This window comes from Vulpes lagopus, chromosome 15 (assembly GCF_018345385.1).
Source record: "Vulpes lagopus strain Blue_001 chromosome 15, ASM1834538v1, whole genome shotgun sequence".
In the NCBI taxonomy this organism is placed as follows: domain Eukaryota; kingdom Metazoa; phylum Chordata; class Mammalia; order Carnivora; family Canidae; genus Vulpes; species Vulpes lagopus.
Window position 1 is genome coordinate 14,326,706 of NC_054838.1, and position 18,202 is coordinate 14,344,907.

Below are 18,202 nucleotides of genomic sequence, written 5' to 3' on the forward strand. Positions count from 1 at the left end.
CTTTAAACTTTGAGATAGGATCAGATGACAAGACGTGTTCAAGAGGCAGAGTGGTTTCTGCTTTGGACCAAATGTCCCTTGTCTGGTGGGCAGGCGGTGGCAGTCCTGGCAGTCCAGGCAGCCACATCGGAACTCAGCTGAGCGTGAGCCTCTGGACTGGCCAGACTTGCGGCCACCTTGCCCGTCAGGTCTGTGGGGGGAGAGGAGGCTGGGCTGTGCGCCCCGCAGGAGCTAGGGTGCCCGGGCCAGACAGCAAGGGAAGGGAGAGCCGTTGAGGGTGCTCGAGGGTCTGCAGAGCCCAGGTCAGCTGTTGGTCAGAACCCAAGGCTCTGGGCAGACGGGAAGCCACTGCCTTTTCCCTGCACGGCCCCAGCAGGGTGTGGGCAGACGACGGTAGGCCATGCGGCTCAGGGCCTCCCGTAATGTCCCCTCCCCTTACCTTCTGTTCAAAGCTGTCCGGGGTCAGGAAGAAGCTGTGCAGGGGCACGAAGTAGCCCTCCAGGAGCCCCATGAGCAGCACCAGGTACACCCCATCTGCAAACTGGAGGGACAAGGCAAGGTGAAGGCGCTGGGCCCCAGAGCACCCCAGGCAAGCCCTACCCTGGGGCTCATCAGTTGCCATGTCAGCTCCTGGAAGGCTGCCCCCCAGGTGGGCTGCTGGCAGGGGGTGAGGGGCGGTGGCCTCGGGCAGGAAGCTCTGCTTTGCAAGCAGGCCACCCCCCCTTCCCCCCGCGTCCGGCTGGCCCAGCACAGGAGCCGCAGCCCGTGTCCTGGTTTGGGTTGATCCAGTGTGTACTGCACGCTGACCCTGCGCCCAGCCCTGACCCGGCAAGGGGACCACAGAGATAGGTCAGGTGCGGCCTTTGCCCTTGAGGAGCTCGGGTCTAGCAGGGAGACGGATGTGGAGGAAAGGCAGTGGCCACTCTGATGGACAGAAGCACATTGGCCTGTGTGACATTGACAGAGGCCCCCTATTCCCACTGAGGACAATAGGGAAGGCTTCTGGAGGTGGCACTGCCTGGAGGCCCGAGGGAGGAGCAGGAGTACCTGGCGGGGGAGAGGGTGCGAGGGAGGAGGGAGAGGGGATCCAAGGCCCACGCCAGGGTGACTTCTGTTTCATGAACAGAGAAAGAAGTCTAGTGTCCTACGGGCCTGGGCATTCTCCTTCCTCACCTCTCACTGTATTGCTGTTTGGGAGGCAGCAGCGTGGCTGTTGCAAACGTGGGCTCTGCAGCTAGGCCTCCGCTGTCCTGCTTATTAGCTGTGTGACTTGAGGAAGTTACATAAATTCTCTGTGTCTCATTTTTCTCATCCATGAAGTGGGATGATGATGATGGTACAGTACCTACTCTATGGGGTTATCTGAGGATAAACCGATTAATGTATGTAGAGTGCCTACAACACTGTCTGGCATGTAGGCCGCACTTGCTAAATGTTAACAATTGCGATTACTATCTGGGAGGACGGCAAAGCAGTCAGGATATGACTTGCTGGCTCTTGCTGACAAAGAACAACCGTGTGCTGAGCGCCACAGCCAGAGGCTTAGAGCCTGGTGGCTTCCATCAAGGACAGTTGGGAACCTGGTCTGAGGAGCAGTAGACTCCTGGGTTAAGTGGGGGGTGCAGGTGTTCTGCTGACGGGAGGACAAGGAGAATGTGTACTGGGCTTTGTGAAGGCAGTGAGGGCCTGTGGGATGGGGGACGTTTGGGCTGAGTAGGTGTTCCATGGATGGAGAACAAAGACCTAGAGGTCCAGATGCATACCTTAAATTAGAGAACCTTTTATTTATTTATTTTAAAAAATATTTTATTTATTTATTCATGAGAAACACAGAGAAAGGCAGAGACAGAGGCAGAGGGAGAAGCAGGCTCCCCGTGGGGAACCTGATGTGGGACTCAATCCCAGGACCCTGGGATCTCACCCTGAGCCAAAGGCAGATGCTCAATCACTGAGCCACCCAGGCGTCTCTAGAGAACTTCTTAAAGGAGGTGGAGCTCCCCCACATCTTTGTGGGCATAAGCCCCAGGTGCTAAGGAGCTCTCAAGAGGTCAATGTTCTTAGAATCATCTCAAGAAACTTAAAACTAGACAGATTTGCCTGGAATGTAGGCTGGACCCAGTCTGAGCTCTGCTGGGTGACCAGCTTGTGACTCAGCCTTCATGATGGATGTACTGGCTGGTCTTGGACTTGACCTAGGAGCAGCTTCCATCCAGCTGGCCTTCAATTCCAGTGGGGGAGGGCTCAAGCCTGACTCATCCCAGGCTATACCAGGGCAGATAGTAGAAGAACAGACCCCGGCATCTGTGTCAGAATCAAGGCCCTCCCACGGAGTGAGTTAACTTCTGGGCCTCTCTTTAGTGGTGGCTGGACTGAGAATAAAAGAATCCAATCTGTCTACTCAGGGGAGGACCTTGGGTTAGGGTCAGGGTTAACTCAGAAAACTCTGAGAGCTACTGACCTAGATTGTCCTACCCCTTTCTGATGGCTCTGATGACTTGGGTGGTTGATCCACGACAGACCCCTGGCAGACGCTCCCTCTCCTAACACACCTTACCCATGAAAACTGAAGTGGGAATTTCATAAATCATTCTAGACTTCTCAAGGGCTTATCACTTTTCCAGAGGGTTCCTTGTTTTCCAAAAGAGTAGCTAAAGCTCATTTTATAGAGTGCAGACACAAGACACTCAGGCAGAGCTCAGTGACAGATCTGGGGATTGCCTTAAACATAACACGAGGTGCCCACATCCTCAAAACCATACTTGGGTTTATCACCGGGGCACCTGGGTAGCTCAGTTGGTTAAGCGTCTGCCTTCGACTTAGGTCATGATCCCAGGGTCCTGAAATCGAGCCCCACATCGGTCTCCCTTTTCAGTGGGAGAGTCTGCTTCTCTCTCTCCTTCTGCCCCACCGCCCACTTACGTGTGTGCACACGCTTTCTTTCACTCACTCTCTTTCTCAAGTCTTAAAAAAAGTTCATCACAGATGAAAGGGGGTTGGGAAACGGTACAGTATATGGTCTTAAAGTATCTCCTGATAATAATTAATTATAAGGGTGGAGGAAGCTTTACAGTAGTGAAAGCTGGTGGAGACTAACCAAGTGACTACAGTTACTGTCACCAGTAATGTACGGCCTAATGGACAGAGTGCGTGAGAAGAGCACAGTGTTACTGGAGTGGAACTGTCCCTGAAAATGCATAATCTGAATCTAATCACGAGGGGAAAAAAAAGAGATATCCTATGCACCTAATGGCCTGTACTCTTCAAAAACATCAATGTCATGCAAAAGATGGCTGGGGATTTGTTCTATATTAAAAAAAGACTAAAGAGAAATGACCATTAAAAGCAGCCTGAATGGGTGACGGGCACTGAAGGGGGCACTTGACAGGATGAGCACTGGGTGTTATTCTGTATGTTGGCAAATTGAACACCAATAAAAAATAAATTTATTATTAAAAAAGATAAAAAATAAAAGCAGCCTGAGAATATTAAGACAACTACATTCTTTGACTCAGATGATATTGTCAAAAGTAGTCAAATATCAGCAACTTTATGTGGTTCAACCTAAATAGATCAACATCCTGATCCTGATTGCTTGAATTTGATAATTGCAATGTGATTATTTAAGAGAATACTTGTTCTTAGAGATGTATCCTGAAGTATTGGGAGTGGCCGGGGGGAGAGAAAGAAACTGCTAACTCTGTTAGCATTTAGCTAACAATGCTAACAAATGATGTATGTAGGTGAAGAGTATATGGATATTCATGAGAATATTCTTGCAACTTTTCAAAATAAAAAATTAGAAAAAAGTCAACATTTCATGCAATTCACCCCTCTGAGCAGAACAGAAATCCCTGTCCCTCCTGGGAAAGCTTCAGGATCAGTATGGAAAGCCATCTTGGAGGTGCAGGGATGGGGCCCTTAGAACCATGGCTGCACTTAGGGCTTGTTACCCACCTGGGTTTCCAGTTCTGTGACCTCCAGGTTCAGTTTATTCAGATGCTTGTTCACAAAAGTGATGAGTGTCTAAAAGAGAAGCACAAGCCAGGCATGAAGATGGAGACCCTTGCCACTGTCAGACCCTGGAGGCACTTCTGTGACTCCACCGTGAGGACAAGGACCAGTGTGATAACAGTGTGGGACAAGGCCTAGCTAAGGGTGCCAGCCAGGGATCGCTCCTGAGCTGAGTGAGAACGAGCAGCCTATGAGGCTCTTCTGCAAAGCTTCTTGAGTTCATAGGAGAGGACTGCCCCCATGTTGGTGGTCCCATGCACTGTGTGGTTCAAATAGCCAGTTTCAGGGCTGTGAAAGGGGCAGGAAGTCCCAAAAGAGCAAAATGCTAGGTGTAGTGTCCTATCCCAGGGCAGAGGGGCCAGAGAAGAAATGTCCTCATAGGATCCCTCCTTCTAGACTGTCTAGGGCAGGTGCCTGTGTCTGGAGAGGAGGGAGGTCTGAGGGAGGAGGCCTGGTTGGCCCATGGTGCAGTGTGGGTGGGAAGACAAGGTGCTTACAGCCTCAGAACCCCCAGGAGACACTGCCATCCTGATGGGAGAAGAAGGGGGGAGATAAGGCATCCAGTAGGAACAAGACTGTAAAGTGCGCATCAGGCGGGAAAGCCCCGAGTGCAGAGAGCCGGTGAGGACACCAGTTTCAGGAAGCTTGCAAGCTACTGGAGTGGGGTCTAATGTTTGGCTGCATCTCCTTCCCCCCCTTCCCAGGTACCTCTTGCTCACCTTTTTCACTACATTGAGTTTGTCTGGTGCGTGGTCAAACAAGGTGTCAAAAGCATCACGTTCTGGAAAAACAGAAAAATGTAAAGTGGAGAAAAGACCTGCTTCCTGGTGAGAAAGCCCAGCCAAGGTGGCCACACCATCAGCTATAAGCAGGAATTCCTCAGTGCATGAAACAATACTGGGAATTCTGGAAGCTAGGTTTGGGGCAGGGATTCGGGATTGATTCTCAGCTTAGAGGATATTTGTTTCTCCCCCCCCCCCCCCCCCACTTTCTAGGTCAACCCTCTTTAGGGCTGAGGTTGAGGGGCCCAGGCAGGCAGTCTGACTTGCGAGTGGTCATTTCTCTTCAGTATTTATATCCATTACATCATGATTTAGTCATAGGTCTAAAGTGTTTCCGAAGCTTTTTGGAGGCAGAAAGTTATCCAAATACCAAATCACTTCACCCCCAAATTTTCCAAACCAGGATAGCCACGCCGAACATCATGGTAGCGTGCACGGCCGATTGGATGGGAAGCCTGGGAGCCCCACGACAGAATGTGTGCTCTTCCTCTTGAGTGACCTAGTCACTGCAACCCTTGTGCCTCAGTTGCTGCTTCTGTAAAATGCCATCTGCAGGTAAACCTCCCCCAGGCGTGTTATGAGGATGAAAGAAAAGAATGTATGGGCCTGTGTGCTGTAAACTTTGAAGTGTCTGCCGATCTGAGTTTATTAGCGTTACTGGGGTATCTCACACGTTATCCACAGTAAACACGGGATCGTAGAGAGAGGCAAAGCCATGCCCCCTGCTTTCCTTGCTGGAGCCCCCAGGCTCTCTGAACTCAGAGTAAAATAGTGCATAGAATTTGGAGGCAGGAAATGAGAAGAATGTCCAGGAGGGGCCTGGGGATGGGAAGTCTGGTGGTCCTAGGGCCTGCCTTTTCCTGCTCTTGCACCGATGAGTAAATCTGGGACTGCCAGAGGGGTGACTGAGGTCTCAAACATTCACAGACTGTATAAACAAACGCAAAGTTCTGGGAAATGGGAGCGGGTATGACGTGTGGTAAGGAAAGAGGGACAAGACGGCTTCTAGAAGGCTGGACTGAGGGGGAGAGTGGACTGTCCTGAGCGTGTACGTGCACCTCTCTACTTCCACAGCACGCTTAGAACATGCCTGCCCCGCCGAGGCCCAGGGCCCCTCTGGAGCCTGGCAGGGTCCACGGTCCGGGTGCTTATGAAGAAGACTGTGCCACTGTAGCTGGTTTTCCACTCCCCCTCACCAGTAAGCAGACCCTCCCTCCTAAGTGGCCCCATCACCAGGCTGGTGCAGACACACACGCAGGAAGCAGGCTGAGTGCCTGTTCTTCCCAGCTGCTGTAGAATTAACTAGACCCCCGTGGCAGCCACCAGCACCAGAGGATAATCTTATGCAACTCACCATGCCTTCCGGAAAGAGCCCTGCAGGAGAAAGAGAAAGAAAACAGTATGAGTCTTCTCTGTCTGCCCTTCACTGAAGAGCCTGCAAAGCTCCCTTCCTTGGCATTCTGTTCTGCACGAGGTCTCCAATTGTCAGTAGCCTTTGCCCCAGTACCACCTGTTTTTTTCCCTCTGCTACACAGATATGCTGGTGTTTGCACAAAGCCTCGTATGAGTGGTATTTGAAGGACTATTTGTTGCTTCAAGTAAAATCCCACTGTTGCTTATAGTTGGGACGGAATGTCTGACTCGGAGTTTCAACACTCCCACCCATCGCGCTGCCCAGGTTGTTGTGGGCACCTGCCTGGGGACATCAACTTCGTCTTTGTCCTGTTCGTTCTGTGATTCCCACCAGACTGCACCTGCTATTGACTCCAAATCGGTTTTTCAAAGAGGGCAGGGATTGGAACCATACTCATAGCAGGGAAGCAGCAAACCACTAACAGGATGAGCATTAGAACAGACGACGTAGATTTACATCTCACAGAGCCACTTGCTTGCTGTGTGACCTTGGGCAAGCTATGGAACCGCTCTGGGCCCCAGCTCTCTTATCTCTATAAAACAAGGATGGTAATGGTAAATAGCTCAGTAGATGTTGTATTACATGATTTAATAGGTAGAAAGGTTTTAGCATAATTCCTAGTATCTAGTAAGTGCTTGATACACTTGTTCTCAATGTGTTTTTGGTTCCTATCCTATTGATTTCTTCTAACTGTACATCTATCACCTATTAAATGATGACTTGGGGGTAGTGTAATGGAAAGAACAGTGAACTTGGAGTTAACTGCTGGATAGACCAAGGATAGCTGCTTCTCCATCTTTGGGATGTGGGGTCTTAGGAGGTGTAGGCGTTGCTTTGTGTATGTATTGTGAGCGTCAACAAGTGTGAAAGTGCCTCATAAACTGTTGTGTGCTGCCATTGTTGGAGCTCACCTCCACCTTCGTGTCTGTGTGGGAGGGTGGCAGGGGGAAACCACAGGGAGCATGGTAAGCAGCTGAGCGTGATTACTCTGTACAACCCAAGTTCATGTTGGGTCAAGGGAGGTCAAGGGAGGGGGTCAAGCGGGGGTTAAGGGAGGCTGCCGGGCGGGCCGGGGCCAGGGCAGCTTTCCTCCCACCCCACACAGGACCCAGGCCAGGGATTGGTGTGCCTTGTGTATCAGCTGCCCTCTTGGCTGCCAAGACCGGCTCCCAGAGTGATGTGGGGGCTGCCCAATGGGTTCTTCGCGGGCCAGACACTGGGCCTCTTGGGAAGGGCTCCTGCCCATCTGTGCCCAACCCTGGGCCTAATGAAGACACAAGCATGTTGTGGTCCAGACAGGCAGCACCTGGGACCGCCCTCAGCCACCACTGGGGAAGCAAGGTGCCTAGAGACAGGGCAAGGCTTGGAAGGCATGGGTCAGCTGTGATGGGGGAAAGACAGCCCTGAATGCCGAGGAGGGGCCCCGCTGTTACCACAGTGAATCCTCACCACCTCTCTGGTTAGGAAAACACTCCCCAGTTCTGAGATACAGAAACCCAAGGTCTGGGCAAGTGGCACAGCCTGGATTTGGCCTCTGAAGTCAGGCTGGCTGACAGCTCCCTGCTCTTTCCACTTCGCTCTTATTCAAGGGAACATAGAGGAAAGTTGGGGCAGCAGGGGATGCTGAACACGTACTCTGTGGCCGGGGCTCAGGCCTGCCCCATCATCTCAAGACCCCAGCGACCTGCTTTCTCACCTAAGAACAAACTTCACTGCCCCATGGCAAACCTCTTAACATGTTCTGAGATCCCGGTTGCTTCACAGAAATGGAAAAACAAAACACCAGTCCACCACTCTGAGGCAGGAAAGGGCTTTCTGGGTCATGGCACGTGACCAAATAAATCAGATTCAGAAAAAGAAGAAAAATGTCCTTTTGAAGGTTCACACTTTAAATTCAACCCCATGTTTATGGCATGACGATTTCATGCTGGTTGGCTTTTTTGGGCACACTTTTTTCCTGGAGTGCCACAAAATTAGAATTTTTCAATCACTGCTAATTCCCTCTCCCCACTTCCCCACCCAAGTTTGTATCTTAAGCATTGAGAGGCATGTTTTGAATGCATGGAAAAGGCTAAACTATAATCATTGGCTGAAGTCTAATCCCTCTTGCAATCCCAATAAATGAAAACTAAATATCAGCAAATGGATGAATTTCGGAGAAACATCTGTGTTCCATTACAGAATCGCTGGCAACAATGGTGTTGACATACTCTGTGTTACCAGTTATTTCCTCTTGGATTTGCCGAGACTGGAGGATTCCTTCTCGTTTCTGAAACGGGGGTGGGGAGGCGGGTGGGGAGGAGGAGAAAAAAAAATATGCTTTAGAAAAATACAAAAAAAAAAAAAAACTGATTAGCATTCCTGCTATTGAGAAAGTTACTGGTGTTTAAGAAACGAAAGCAGAGAGGAGATAGTGCCAGAAGCAAAACGAGGTCCCCGATTTCCTGGGATTGGACCATACCATTCATACTTAAGTGCAATTAGTGTTTATTCCAAACAAGTTGGCTGTTTCTGGGATGGTGAATCTTTTCTTTCTTTATTGGAAGACATTTTGCTGGAAGCAAACTGTTTGCCTCCTGGAGTAATCCACAGTAAACCAAATGGAAATGAAGGCCAGGGTGTGTCTGCCCTCCAGCTGGGGCCACAGAGGAGAGCCGAGAAACACTTTTAACAGCAGGGCTGGGGTGGAGGACGAGGCCAATGTGGAGAATTTAAACAGGGGGAGAGTTTTTGTTTTTATTTTTAATGGATAAATGAGGAAGGTTTTCTGTAAGCAGGCAGTCCTCAGGTAACTGGCTTAACTCTCTGAGAAAAGGGTAATGAGTCCTTTGGGAGCCCGCACACCTACCCATCTGCCTACCCACCCACTCATCCATCCATTTGTCTGTCCAGCCATCATCTGTCCACCTCCTCCCATCAATTTATTTCATGAATCAGTGTGTTCTCTGTACAAGAACCTATGTTGGACTGAGTGCAAATGCTATGCAACAACTGACATGACTTCTGACCTTGAGGAACACAGAGTAAAATGGGGTAGATGAAACAGGTATGTGAGAAAGATGGCCAAGAGACAGTCTGGGTTTACGCCGGATGGCGCAGCTCAGTATCACAGTAGGATCCCCTCCACCCTCAAAAGCGTCAAGTGTAATCAATTATGTGGTCATCCCATGCAGACAGGAAGTGCTGAATGCAGGACAGGAGCCAGCACTTTCAGTTAGGATGGTCAGGGAGTGAACTCTTCCAAGGGGAGGGCATCCTTGAGCTGGAAGTTAACAAAACACAGAGGAGAGGGCATTCCAGCAGAAGGGATGGCCTGAGTGCAAAGGCAGAGTCAGGAGAGCACAGATGTGTCTGGGAGACTGTGTGGAGGGACAGTGGCTGCCATTAGTCAGGGGAGAGTCAACTGGGTGCCAGTTTGGAGTTTAAACCTCCTTGTGTGGGTAGGGGAGCCAGTGAAGGAATGTTAGGGCTCAGGAAGACCTTCTGATCCATGTGGGGAGGGAGATTCATTTCATCAGGCTCTACAGCCAGCTTCCAGACACCTAGAGGACAGTAGTCCAGGGATGGCAAGCAGTAGTCAGGGCAAGTTCATCTTCTACAAAGGTGGAGAAGAATATCGAGAGGGAGCCTCCACACATGAATGTTTCAGCTGGAACCTGCCTTCTTGCCCTCCTGCCCAAACTTCCAGAACCTTCTCTTCTATTCCCAATAGCCACAGAAACTAGTGTCCTTGCAAAATACTTTTATGGAAGGAAAGGTGGAGCTGGATAAACGCCAAGAGTACATCTGCACTAGATTAGGAAGAGCAGATCATCAAAGCAGAAAAGGAAGTAAAAAAGAAAAATAGAGATATCATTTAAAAGGGATTCAATAAGGATAAATCAAGACTTTTTCCCAATGCAGTTTCAACATATGTATAATTTTCACATGGGGCTAATGGAATTCATGTCCTTGTCTTGTGAGGCTCTTTATAGACATAAAAACTCATCTTCAACTTCAAGCAGAATTCAATACTTTTGTATAGAATGGAAGGGAAATCTGGGTTAAATAACCCCTCACCTAGCATCTGGATTCACCTCGATCTATTATTTCTTGCCTCAAGAAATCTGTGGTTCAGTAAGTGTCTTTTGGCTAATTCTGAGTACTGCTTCTGCGCCTATTTAAGTTGACAAAGCAAAATACTCCATAAGACCTGACATGCATAGGTGCCATTCCGTGTACTTTGTCTTCTTTTTATCTTCATGCTAACAAAACTATCCACTGATGGCCTGTAACTGAACTCAAAATAAGGCATGAGATGTGGGCTTACAGCGACCAATGTTTCAAGAAGATTCTACCCCATAATCTTGAATCAGAGTTTTAGAAAATATGAAGAAATGAATGTAAACATTATATACTGGTGAAAATAACACAATAAAGATGGTTTGGATTAACTGGTAAGATGCTTGTGCCAGGATGCTCTGGTCTAGTCACATATCCACAGCAGACATAAATGCTTGCCACAGTTGAATGGTCAATACGTGAGGCCAATTAGTTCCTTGTATCTGCACTTAGCATCTGAACCACACACGTTCGCACCTACCCTGGCCCTCTGGTCAGCCTCTCTCTCTCTGCTCCTTAGGTGTGGTCTTGCCTCCTGGCAGGCAGGGCTAAGGTGACCATTCCTATTATATCTCCTTGATGTTTAGCAAGTTAGGTACTCACCCAGAAGGGGTGAGTATTTCCAGGAAGAAATACTTTATCACCAGGGCATGGCCAAGCAGCTGACTGAGGAGCACCTCACATCCTCTTTCCCTCCACTAACATCTGGTCCCCGAAAGCTTAGCTTTTGTCCTGGAGACTTGGCCTGGTGGGGTCAGGCAAAGCCTACCAGCCCTCAAGACTCATCCTCACAAAGGGATGGCAGGGCCGCCATATTGTTTTCTCATCCAGAGCCCTGGCTAACCAGAGAGCTGCTCATTAGGGCGTTCTCCCTTGCAGCATGTTTACTTGAAAAGAACAGAAACAAGTAAACAGAATGCTGACCTTTCCTAAATGGGCATAAAGTTGGAAAATGAAATTGAATTTGAGTATGTAATGGGGTTAGGAGCAGAGTGAGAGAGTCACAGGGAGAGAGCACACCCTCATTGTGGAAATTACACAGCCATATGTGAATGGAAATTCCATCCAACAATCTGGAAAAGATGACCTGAGATCCCAGCCTTGCTTCTCTGGGCAGGTGAAAAGCAGCAGCGCCTGAATATATAGGCACAGCCAGTAGGGGCTCTCTCAAACACATATGCACACATGCACGGGTATCTGCCTCTCTCCAGTATCTGTGCCTCATTTGTTTATGAACAAAAAATGGTTTTCCATGGCTTGCAGGATATACACCCAGGGATATACCTTTCTTGTGATTCTATTGCACACACTTCACAAACATATACACCTCACACCCTCAAATATACAGTACACAGACACCTCCTGATAAAAACACATAAAGCCCAGATGCATGCCCCCCACAAGGCTAGCCCATATTCAAGTATTCGCTCTTCCACCCTTTGCACATGTAACTGCTTGCTGCCCACATGTATCAGATAGTGCACTAACAGGCTTTCCAACATAGAGCACATCAAGAACACTCAGCATTGATTCCACTCTGCTTGTAATAAGCTACCCAGGCTGCCTTAGTTCCCATATGAACTCGGCCTCTATACCTCTTTAAGGGCACAGATGTTTGTAGTGCTGTCTTACCTGGACCACAACCACTTGGATGGAGACATGATCTGGGAGTCGGATTGGTGCCCGGAAATACTGGGACAGAGCAACCAGCAGATGCAAGATGGCTACCAGGCTCTTGGCATGAACAGCTGAAATAAAAGATGATTTAAAAATTAGAGAATCTTCTTCCAGGCAAATATAAGCAGATATTAAAAATGTAGCAGTACCATACCCAATGTACCTTTTATCACCCCCCCCCCTTTCCATTAAGGGTCTCACAGGCCTCCCCCTTAGGCTGCCTCATTCCTGGCTAAGTCCCATGGAGCTGCTTCTTGGAACATGTTATTGTTGGATTTCCAATATAGTGCCTCTCCCCTCTAATTCAAGTTTCCAGTTGGGACCCGGATAACTGCTGAATTTTAAGATCAGATCAGCCCTCTGCCACCCCCATGTTTTTGTTCATTCTATTCTAACAACCATGAGTATGTCTGCTCTGCATCCTCTTTCCCTTCCCACTTGACTGAGAATTCTCTGGGTTATCACTGCTACCCATGTCCCAAGGCTCTATGAAAAACATGTCTTCCATAAATGCACACTGAGTCAGGAACACTGGATCTTTTCCTTTGTTCAGGGCTTACAGTCCCTTGAGGAAGGCATGACGCATCTGAAGGGTTTTGTTGCTCTTTTGAGTACTGTATATGGTCAGTGTAGGCAGTGCCCCTTGGGGAATAGCTGGGAGAGGATGTTTATGACCCAACTAGCTTCTACAGCTATTGAGCAGCATGCTAGATGTTAAACCACTTGTAATAGGGAAGGGTGGGCAACCAATGAGTCGTCGTTTCGCAGTAGAGCGGAGAGAGAGAAGAAAAACACTGTGACGTAATGGGTCTCACTTGACAAGCTCTGTATTTGTTTCCTGCTACATGACCTTGGGTAGGCCATTCAAGGACTTTGAGCCTCAATCTGCTCATCCTCACAAATGGGGATAATAGTACCTGTGCAGAAATATGAGTTGTACGAATGTTCAGAGAAAATATAGGCAAATCTTCTAGTACATAGCAGATGCTTAGGAACAGTTGATATTTTTAATTATGATTTATAAGAAAATACAATACCTGGCACCTAGGTGATTAAATCATGCCAACCTTCTCTTCTTTCTCACAAAAGGAAAGATTCACCAGATACTTTACCTGCCTTCACAGCTCTACCAGCCTCATGGGCTCCTTTTACAGGGAGGCATTTAAGGAAAGAACAAAAAAATGCTCATTTTGTGTACTTAGTACAAACTGGGCCCATTATTAGGGTGTCCTTTGGTCTGCCCTGGGATTGATGAATCTGTTTCAACAGAAGCTTTAAGAAATCACCAAGAAAAGGAAATGACTCAGACATTCCTTGGGAATTCATTAGAGTTACTTGTTATCACCGCTTTTTCAAAGAAGGTTTTCCACTGACTATGAGCAGCAGCTCCCCATACCAACAAACAGCAGATGATCTGCTCCTAGCTCAGCCTTCCAGAAGACAGTTTCAGTTCTGGGCTTTTGGGCATCATCCAAAGTTTTACCCCACAGTTACAATCTCCGAAAAGGAGGCTGACAGGGTGTACTCGCTGCCAGGCAGATGCATAACTGGGTTTGCTCTTCTGATCCCAATGGCCATACCATGGATCCAGTCACTGCGGATTGTAAGGACATTTGCTAACTCTCTCCCTTTTAATTACAAAACATAATGCTAGAGCAGGTGTGGCTGAAAAGGTTGTTCTTAAGTCCTGGTGACATTGTACTTCACGGTCTCACTAAGCAACACAGAGCTATTTTATAAGCACCATTCAGATGCCAGTCTCTTTTGATGAGTGCTCTGTCCTCCTGGGAATTTTTTCAGAAGAAGTAATTACAGTTTCCCTCACCCTCTCTCTTCCTCTCACACACATGCTACATGTGCAAAGATGTTAATTATCATGTAATATATTATCATTTAAAAAAATCTGGAAAAACACTGTCTAATAACCAGAGGGTAGTTTAGACCAGTGGTTTTCAAAAAAAAATTTTTTTTTTTTTTTTTTATTAAGCAGAGAAACTCTTTAAGAGCCATTAGGCGAAACAGATGATAAAAGTACAAGTGCTCTGGTCTCCAAGTCCTCACTGCAGCCCACCCACAGCTGCTTCTCTCCTTAGTGATGCCTGAGTTCCTCCTGGCAAATCATTAGGTTGGGTCAAGCATGGTTTAATAATCGCTGCTTTAATAAATCATGGTATGTCCACATAATGGAATAGTTTCCATGCACTGAAAATCGCTGTTGAAACAATGTAGCTATAAATATTAATAACGTAATGTTAAACAGAAACAATGGAAATAATGTGAACATATACATTTATGGATATACATATAGAAATACATATGTACATATGTAAGTGTATATACACACATACAAACATGTGCTTGTGTCCGGGACTCGGAAAGGAATGTTAAAAAAAATGAAAATATGATTGTTTCCTATTTCAAAGTTTTCTGTAGGATAAAGATATGTCGTCTTTCTCCATTAAGATAAATCCTAACAACCTTTGGATATTTGGGTACCTTCCTCACTGCCACATCTGAGTGTCTCCAGGACGCTCTAGCATTTTGCTTGATGCTAGACAAAATCTAGAGCTACTGTGCTTTTGCGCTCAAGTCAGGACAGCAATGTGCAGGTTTAGAGCAAGGCCAAGGCTCTACTGTATAAACTGGGCACTTAGTCACTGTACCAAGAGTGGAAAAACAGTGTCAAAGGAGCTGCCGAGTTAGAAATAGTCCTCCAAATAGGAGTTGTGATGGAAATAGAAATTGGTGTGATTTTTTGGAGGCGATTTGACAATATGCATTATGACCTTAGAAATGTACATATACTTTGGCCCTAAAATACTACTCTTAGGTATTTATCCTAAAGAAATGTGGCTACAAGCAGAGAGAACTCATCGGGCTATACTGATGATAGTGGCGGGGGGTGGGGGGGGGTGGGGGGAACAGTCTCAAAATCCATCATTCATTAAATAGCTTATGATACATTCATACATGGTCCTGTTACATAATGTTAAAAGTGACAGACTAATGATCTGCAAAGATATACATCTTCTAAATATATACAGACTGATCTCATCTTTGTAAAAATAAAATACATTTTCATAAGTACATATACACACAATTATTTATCTATTTCTTACACACAAACACAAGCATGACTTGATGGAGCACACCACCGGTTGGTAGGTCCCTGTCTCTGGGTGGGCAGCTTGATGCACAGGCTCCATGGCCAGACTCTCTGGCTCTCAGTCCCGGCTCTACCACTCACACCTGTGTGACCTTGGACAATGATACTCCTTTAGCAAATATTACTGTGCTTAGTAAGTGCCAGTCACTCTTCTAGATCCTGGGGATTCAATAGTGAAGAGACAACAATATTCAGCCTCATGAAGCCTACGTAGATTAGTTTCTTAACCTCCCTCTGCCTCTCTTTTCCCATCTGCAAAATGGGGATAACAGAATTCTTACCTCAGATGGTTGAGTGAGGATTATGAGGATCAAAATATGTAAACTGCTTAGAATAGTATAAAGCATACAGCATAATCATAAATATGTTAGATGCTAATATTTAAATTTCTTTTATCTTTGTAAATTCTTAATAACGAAAATTGTTATTAAGGAAGAACCCTCTAGAGCCCTACATGAAGAGCCTTGGTAACTCAGGGCTGTCGCTGCCACCTTAATCCTGACTGGAAAGACGATACAATGTCAAACAGGCAGAGGAGAACAGGAGGGATTGAATTTCCCCCCCCAAGAGCTGGGCCCACCATATTCATTATGGAAGAAATCACTGCTGGTTGCAAACAGGCATTGCAGGGAGCTAGCCACGGAGATAATTATCCCTCTGACCCAGTAATTCATCTCACTTCTGGAAATCCATCTGACGGGAATAATTTGAGAGAAGCAAAAAAAGACACAACCTAAGACATTCGGCTTGGCCCCATCTGATGGTAGCCATAGGCGAGCAAATATCTTAAAAGGATCAACGTCAACATAGGGTTTAAATTTACTATGGGATTATCTCCCCCATGAAATAGAAGCAGCTGTCAAAAGTAAGTACAAAGATCACACGGGAATATAGAAAATATGATCTAATATTAAGAGAAAGTAAAACACCAGAATGTGACTCATCAAGTAAAAATATGCATGGATATGGACAGTAGTGGGCAAAAAAATGGAAATAGCTAGATGAGAACGGTAATACAGGGGATTGTTGTACTCATATATATTTCCCTATAAAAATGAAGGTAAATATGAACCAAACAAATCATTAAAAGCCCCTGAAGACAATGGTCCTGAAGTGTCTTTAAAAAGTTCCATTCTTCTGTGGCCCCTGCGTGGTTCAGTTGGTTAAGCGTCTGACTGTTGGTTTCAGCTCAGGTCATGATCTCAGAGTCATGAGACTGAGCCTCACATTGGGGCTGGAGATCCTCTCCCTTTACCTCTCCTCCCCACTCATGTGTGCACTTGCACTTGCTCTTGCTCTCTCTCTCTCAATCTCTGAAATCAATCAGTCCTGAAATAAATTAATCCTAAAAATCTTTTTTAAAAGATTTTTTTTTTTTAATTTGAGAGAGGAGAGTGAGCAAGAGAGAGCGAGAACACGAGTGAAGGGGCAGGGGCAAAGGGAGAAACAGATTCCCCACTGAGCAGGGAGCCTGATTCAGGGACCCTGGGATCATGACCCAAGCTGAAGGCTTAACCAACTGAGCCACCCAGGATCCCATAAATAAATCTTAAAAAGTTCCATTCTTCTATCTCAGTCTTTCCCAAGCTATGTTCCCTGGTAAGTGAAAAGGTGTTTTGTTTGGAGGGGTATATAGAGATGGTCCATATCCAGGGAGTAGGAAATAGGATGAAATGAAACTAAGCAGGCGTCTTTATCAGAAGACTTCAATGCTCATGACTGTGGTGGATTTCCAAACTGTAGATGCAGCTCCTACACCATAACCAAGCGCTTCCCACCCCAGCCCCTGCACTGGGGGCAACATCCAGGGCCCAGGGCTTGGCCTCTCCTCCGCCTGCTCTTGGGTGTTTCTCTCTGTCAGGTAGAGGATGACCTGTTAGGCACTGTGTGCGGTGCGCACGAAGATGTGATTATGCTGTAGGAGACACCTGGTGTCTTGCCTCTGCTGTCAGATGCTAGAAATTTGCCGAAGAGGTTGTGTCTGGCAGCTACTGAGCCTCTAAGTTAAGGGGTAAAGATTTCCTTTTCTTTCCCAAGTTGGAAAGGCATTTTTGTTTTTTTGTTTTTGGTAGGGAGGAAAGGTGTCCATTGTAAGTTGTATAAACTGGGAGCAAGAAGGCCTAATACTTAACCCCTTAATACTTAAAAGCAGAGAATGCAATCTAAATCATCTTATTAATCTGAATTCTTATTTTCATCATTTACAAAGAACAAAACAACTTTGGGCCCCTTCTGAGAAATCTGGTGTTGCCATTGGGATCCCTCAATCTGCTGATAATGCTGATTCTGTTACAGACTCATCCTGTCCAGATTAGACTGGCGGGCCCTTAAGGCAGCAGCAGAATGGACAGTTGATACTTCCCCAGATTCAGGAGCTACACTAGCTGTGAAATCTGAATGTGAAAATGCTGCTCCAGGGCCTGCAACCTCAGCCAGATCTTGGCTCCTTCTGGAAAACGAGGGGCTGAGAGGGAGGGCATGGGCTTCAGGACAGAGCCAAGCTCCTGCTCCCCTGCTCCTCAGCTGCCTGCATGTAGGGATCCCCACCTCCTGAAGCCTCTATGAGTTGATCACACAGCTGCTTCCAAAGCTGTGCTGGGGCTCAGAAGTAGCTCAGAGGAGTCTCCTCCTCTTCCCAATCTCATATGACCTTGCTACAAACCGCCCTGCACAGAAAGGCACACTGGATTGGGTTATTTCCCAGCCATGCAGAGAAGTCCTCTAAGGAAGGGCACGTCTTGCTCAACGATAAATGGGTCTGCACCCCTCCCCTGCCCCGGGCCTGCCAGCTTCCTGGATGGCTTCTTGGGGGAAATCCCGGGCTGGGGACCATAGCCCTCATCCTTCTTTGTAAAACTCACAGTCCACGTTCCACTTGATGCTCCTGGGAGGAAGCTTCAGGGTTTCGTTGATTTTCTCCAGGACGGTCTGCAGCTTTTGCTTCTGAGCAATCTCTGACTGGGTGACTTCAGCAACGTTCAGTTTCTCGCTCTCAAGTTTCTCTGGGGTGCCGAGGGGGAAAGACAGTGGCTGTTATCTCTAGCCACAGAC

At 47.2% G+C, this 18,202-nt stretch overlaps 1 protein-coding gene across 1 annotated transcript in view; it reads right to left on the reverse strand.

The window, feature by feature from the left end:
• PARVA (parvin alpha) overlaps positions 1-18,202 on the reverse strand; it is a 165,498-nt gene that overhangs the window by 10,926 nt on the left and 136,370 nt on the right. Inside the window, exons 5-11 of the mRNA XM_041729625.1 lie at positions 18,013-18,153; positions 11,941-12,056; positions 8,418-8,476; positions 6,148-6,167; positions 4,731-4,792; positions 3,955-4,023; positions 440-541 (exon numbers count right to left, since the gene is read on the reverse strand). Coding sequence (XP_041585559.1) covers positions 440-541; positions 3,955-4,023; positions 4,731-4,792; positions 6,148-6,167; positions 8,418-8,476; positions 11,941-12,056; positions 18,013-18,153 — 569 coding nt within the window. The remainder of the gene's footprint in view (positions 1-439; positions 542-3,954; positions 4,024-4,730; positions 4,793-6,147; positions 6,168-8,417; positions 8,477-11,940; positions 12,057-18,012; positions 18,154-18,202) is intronic.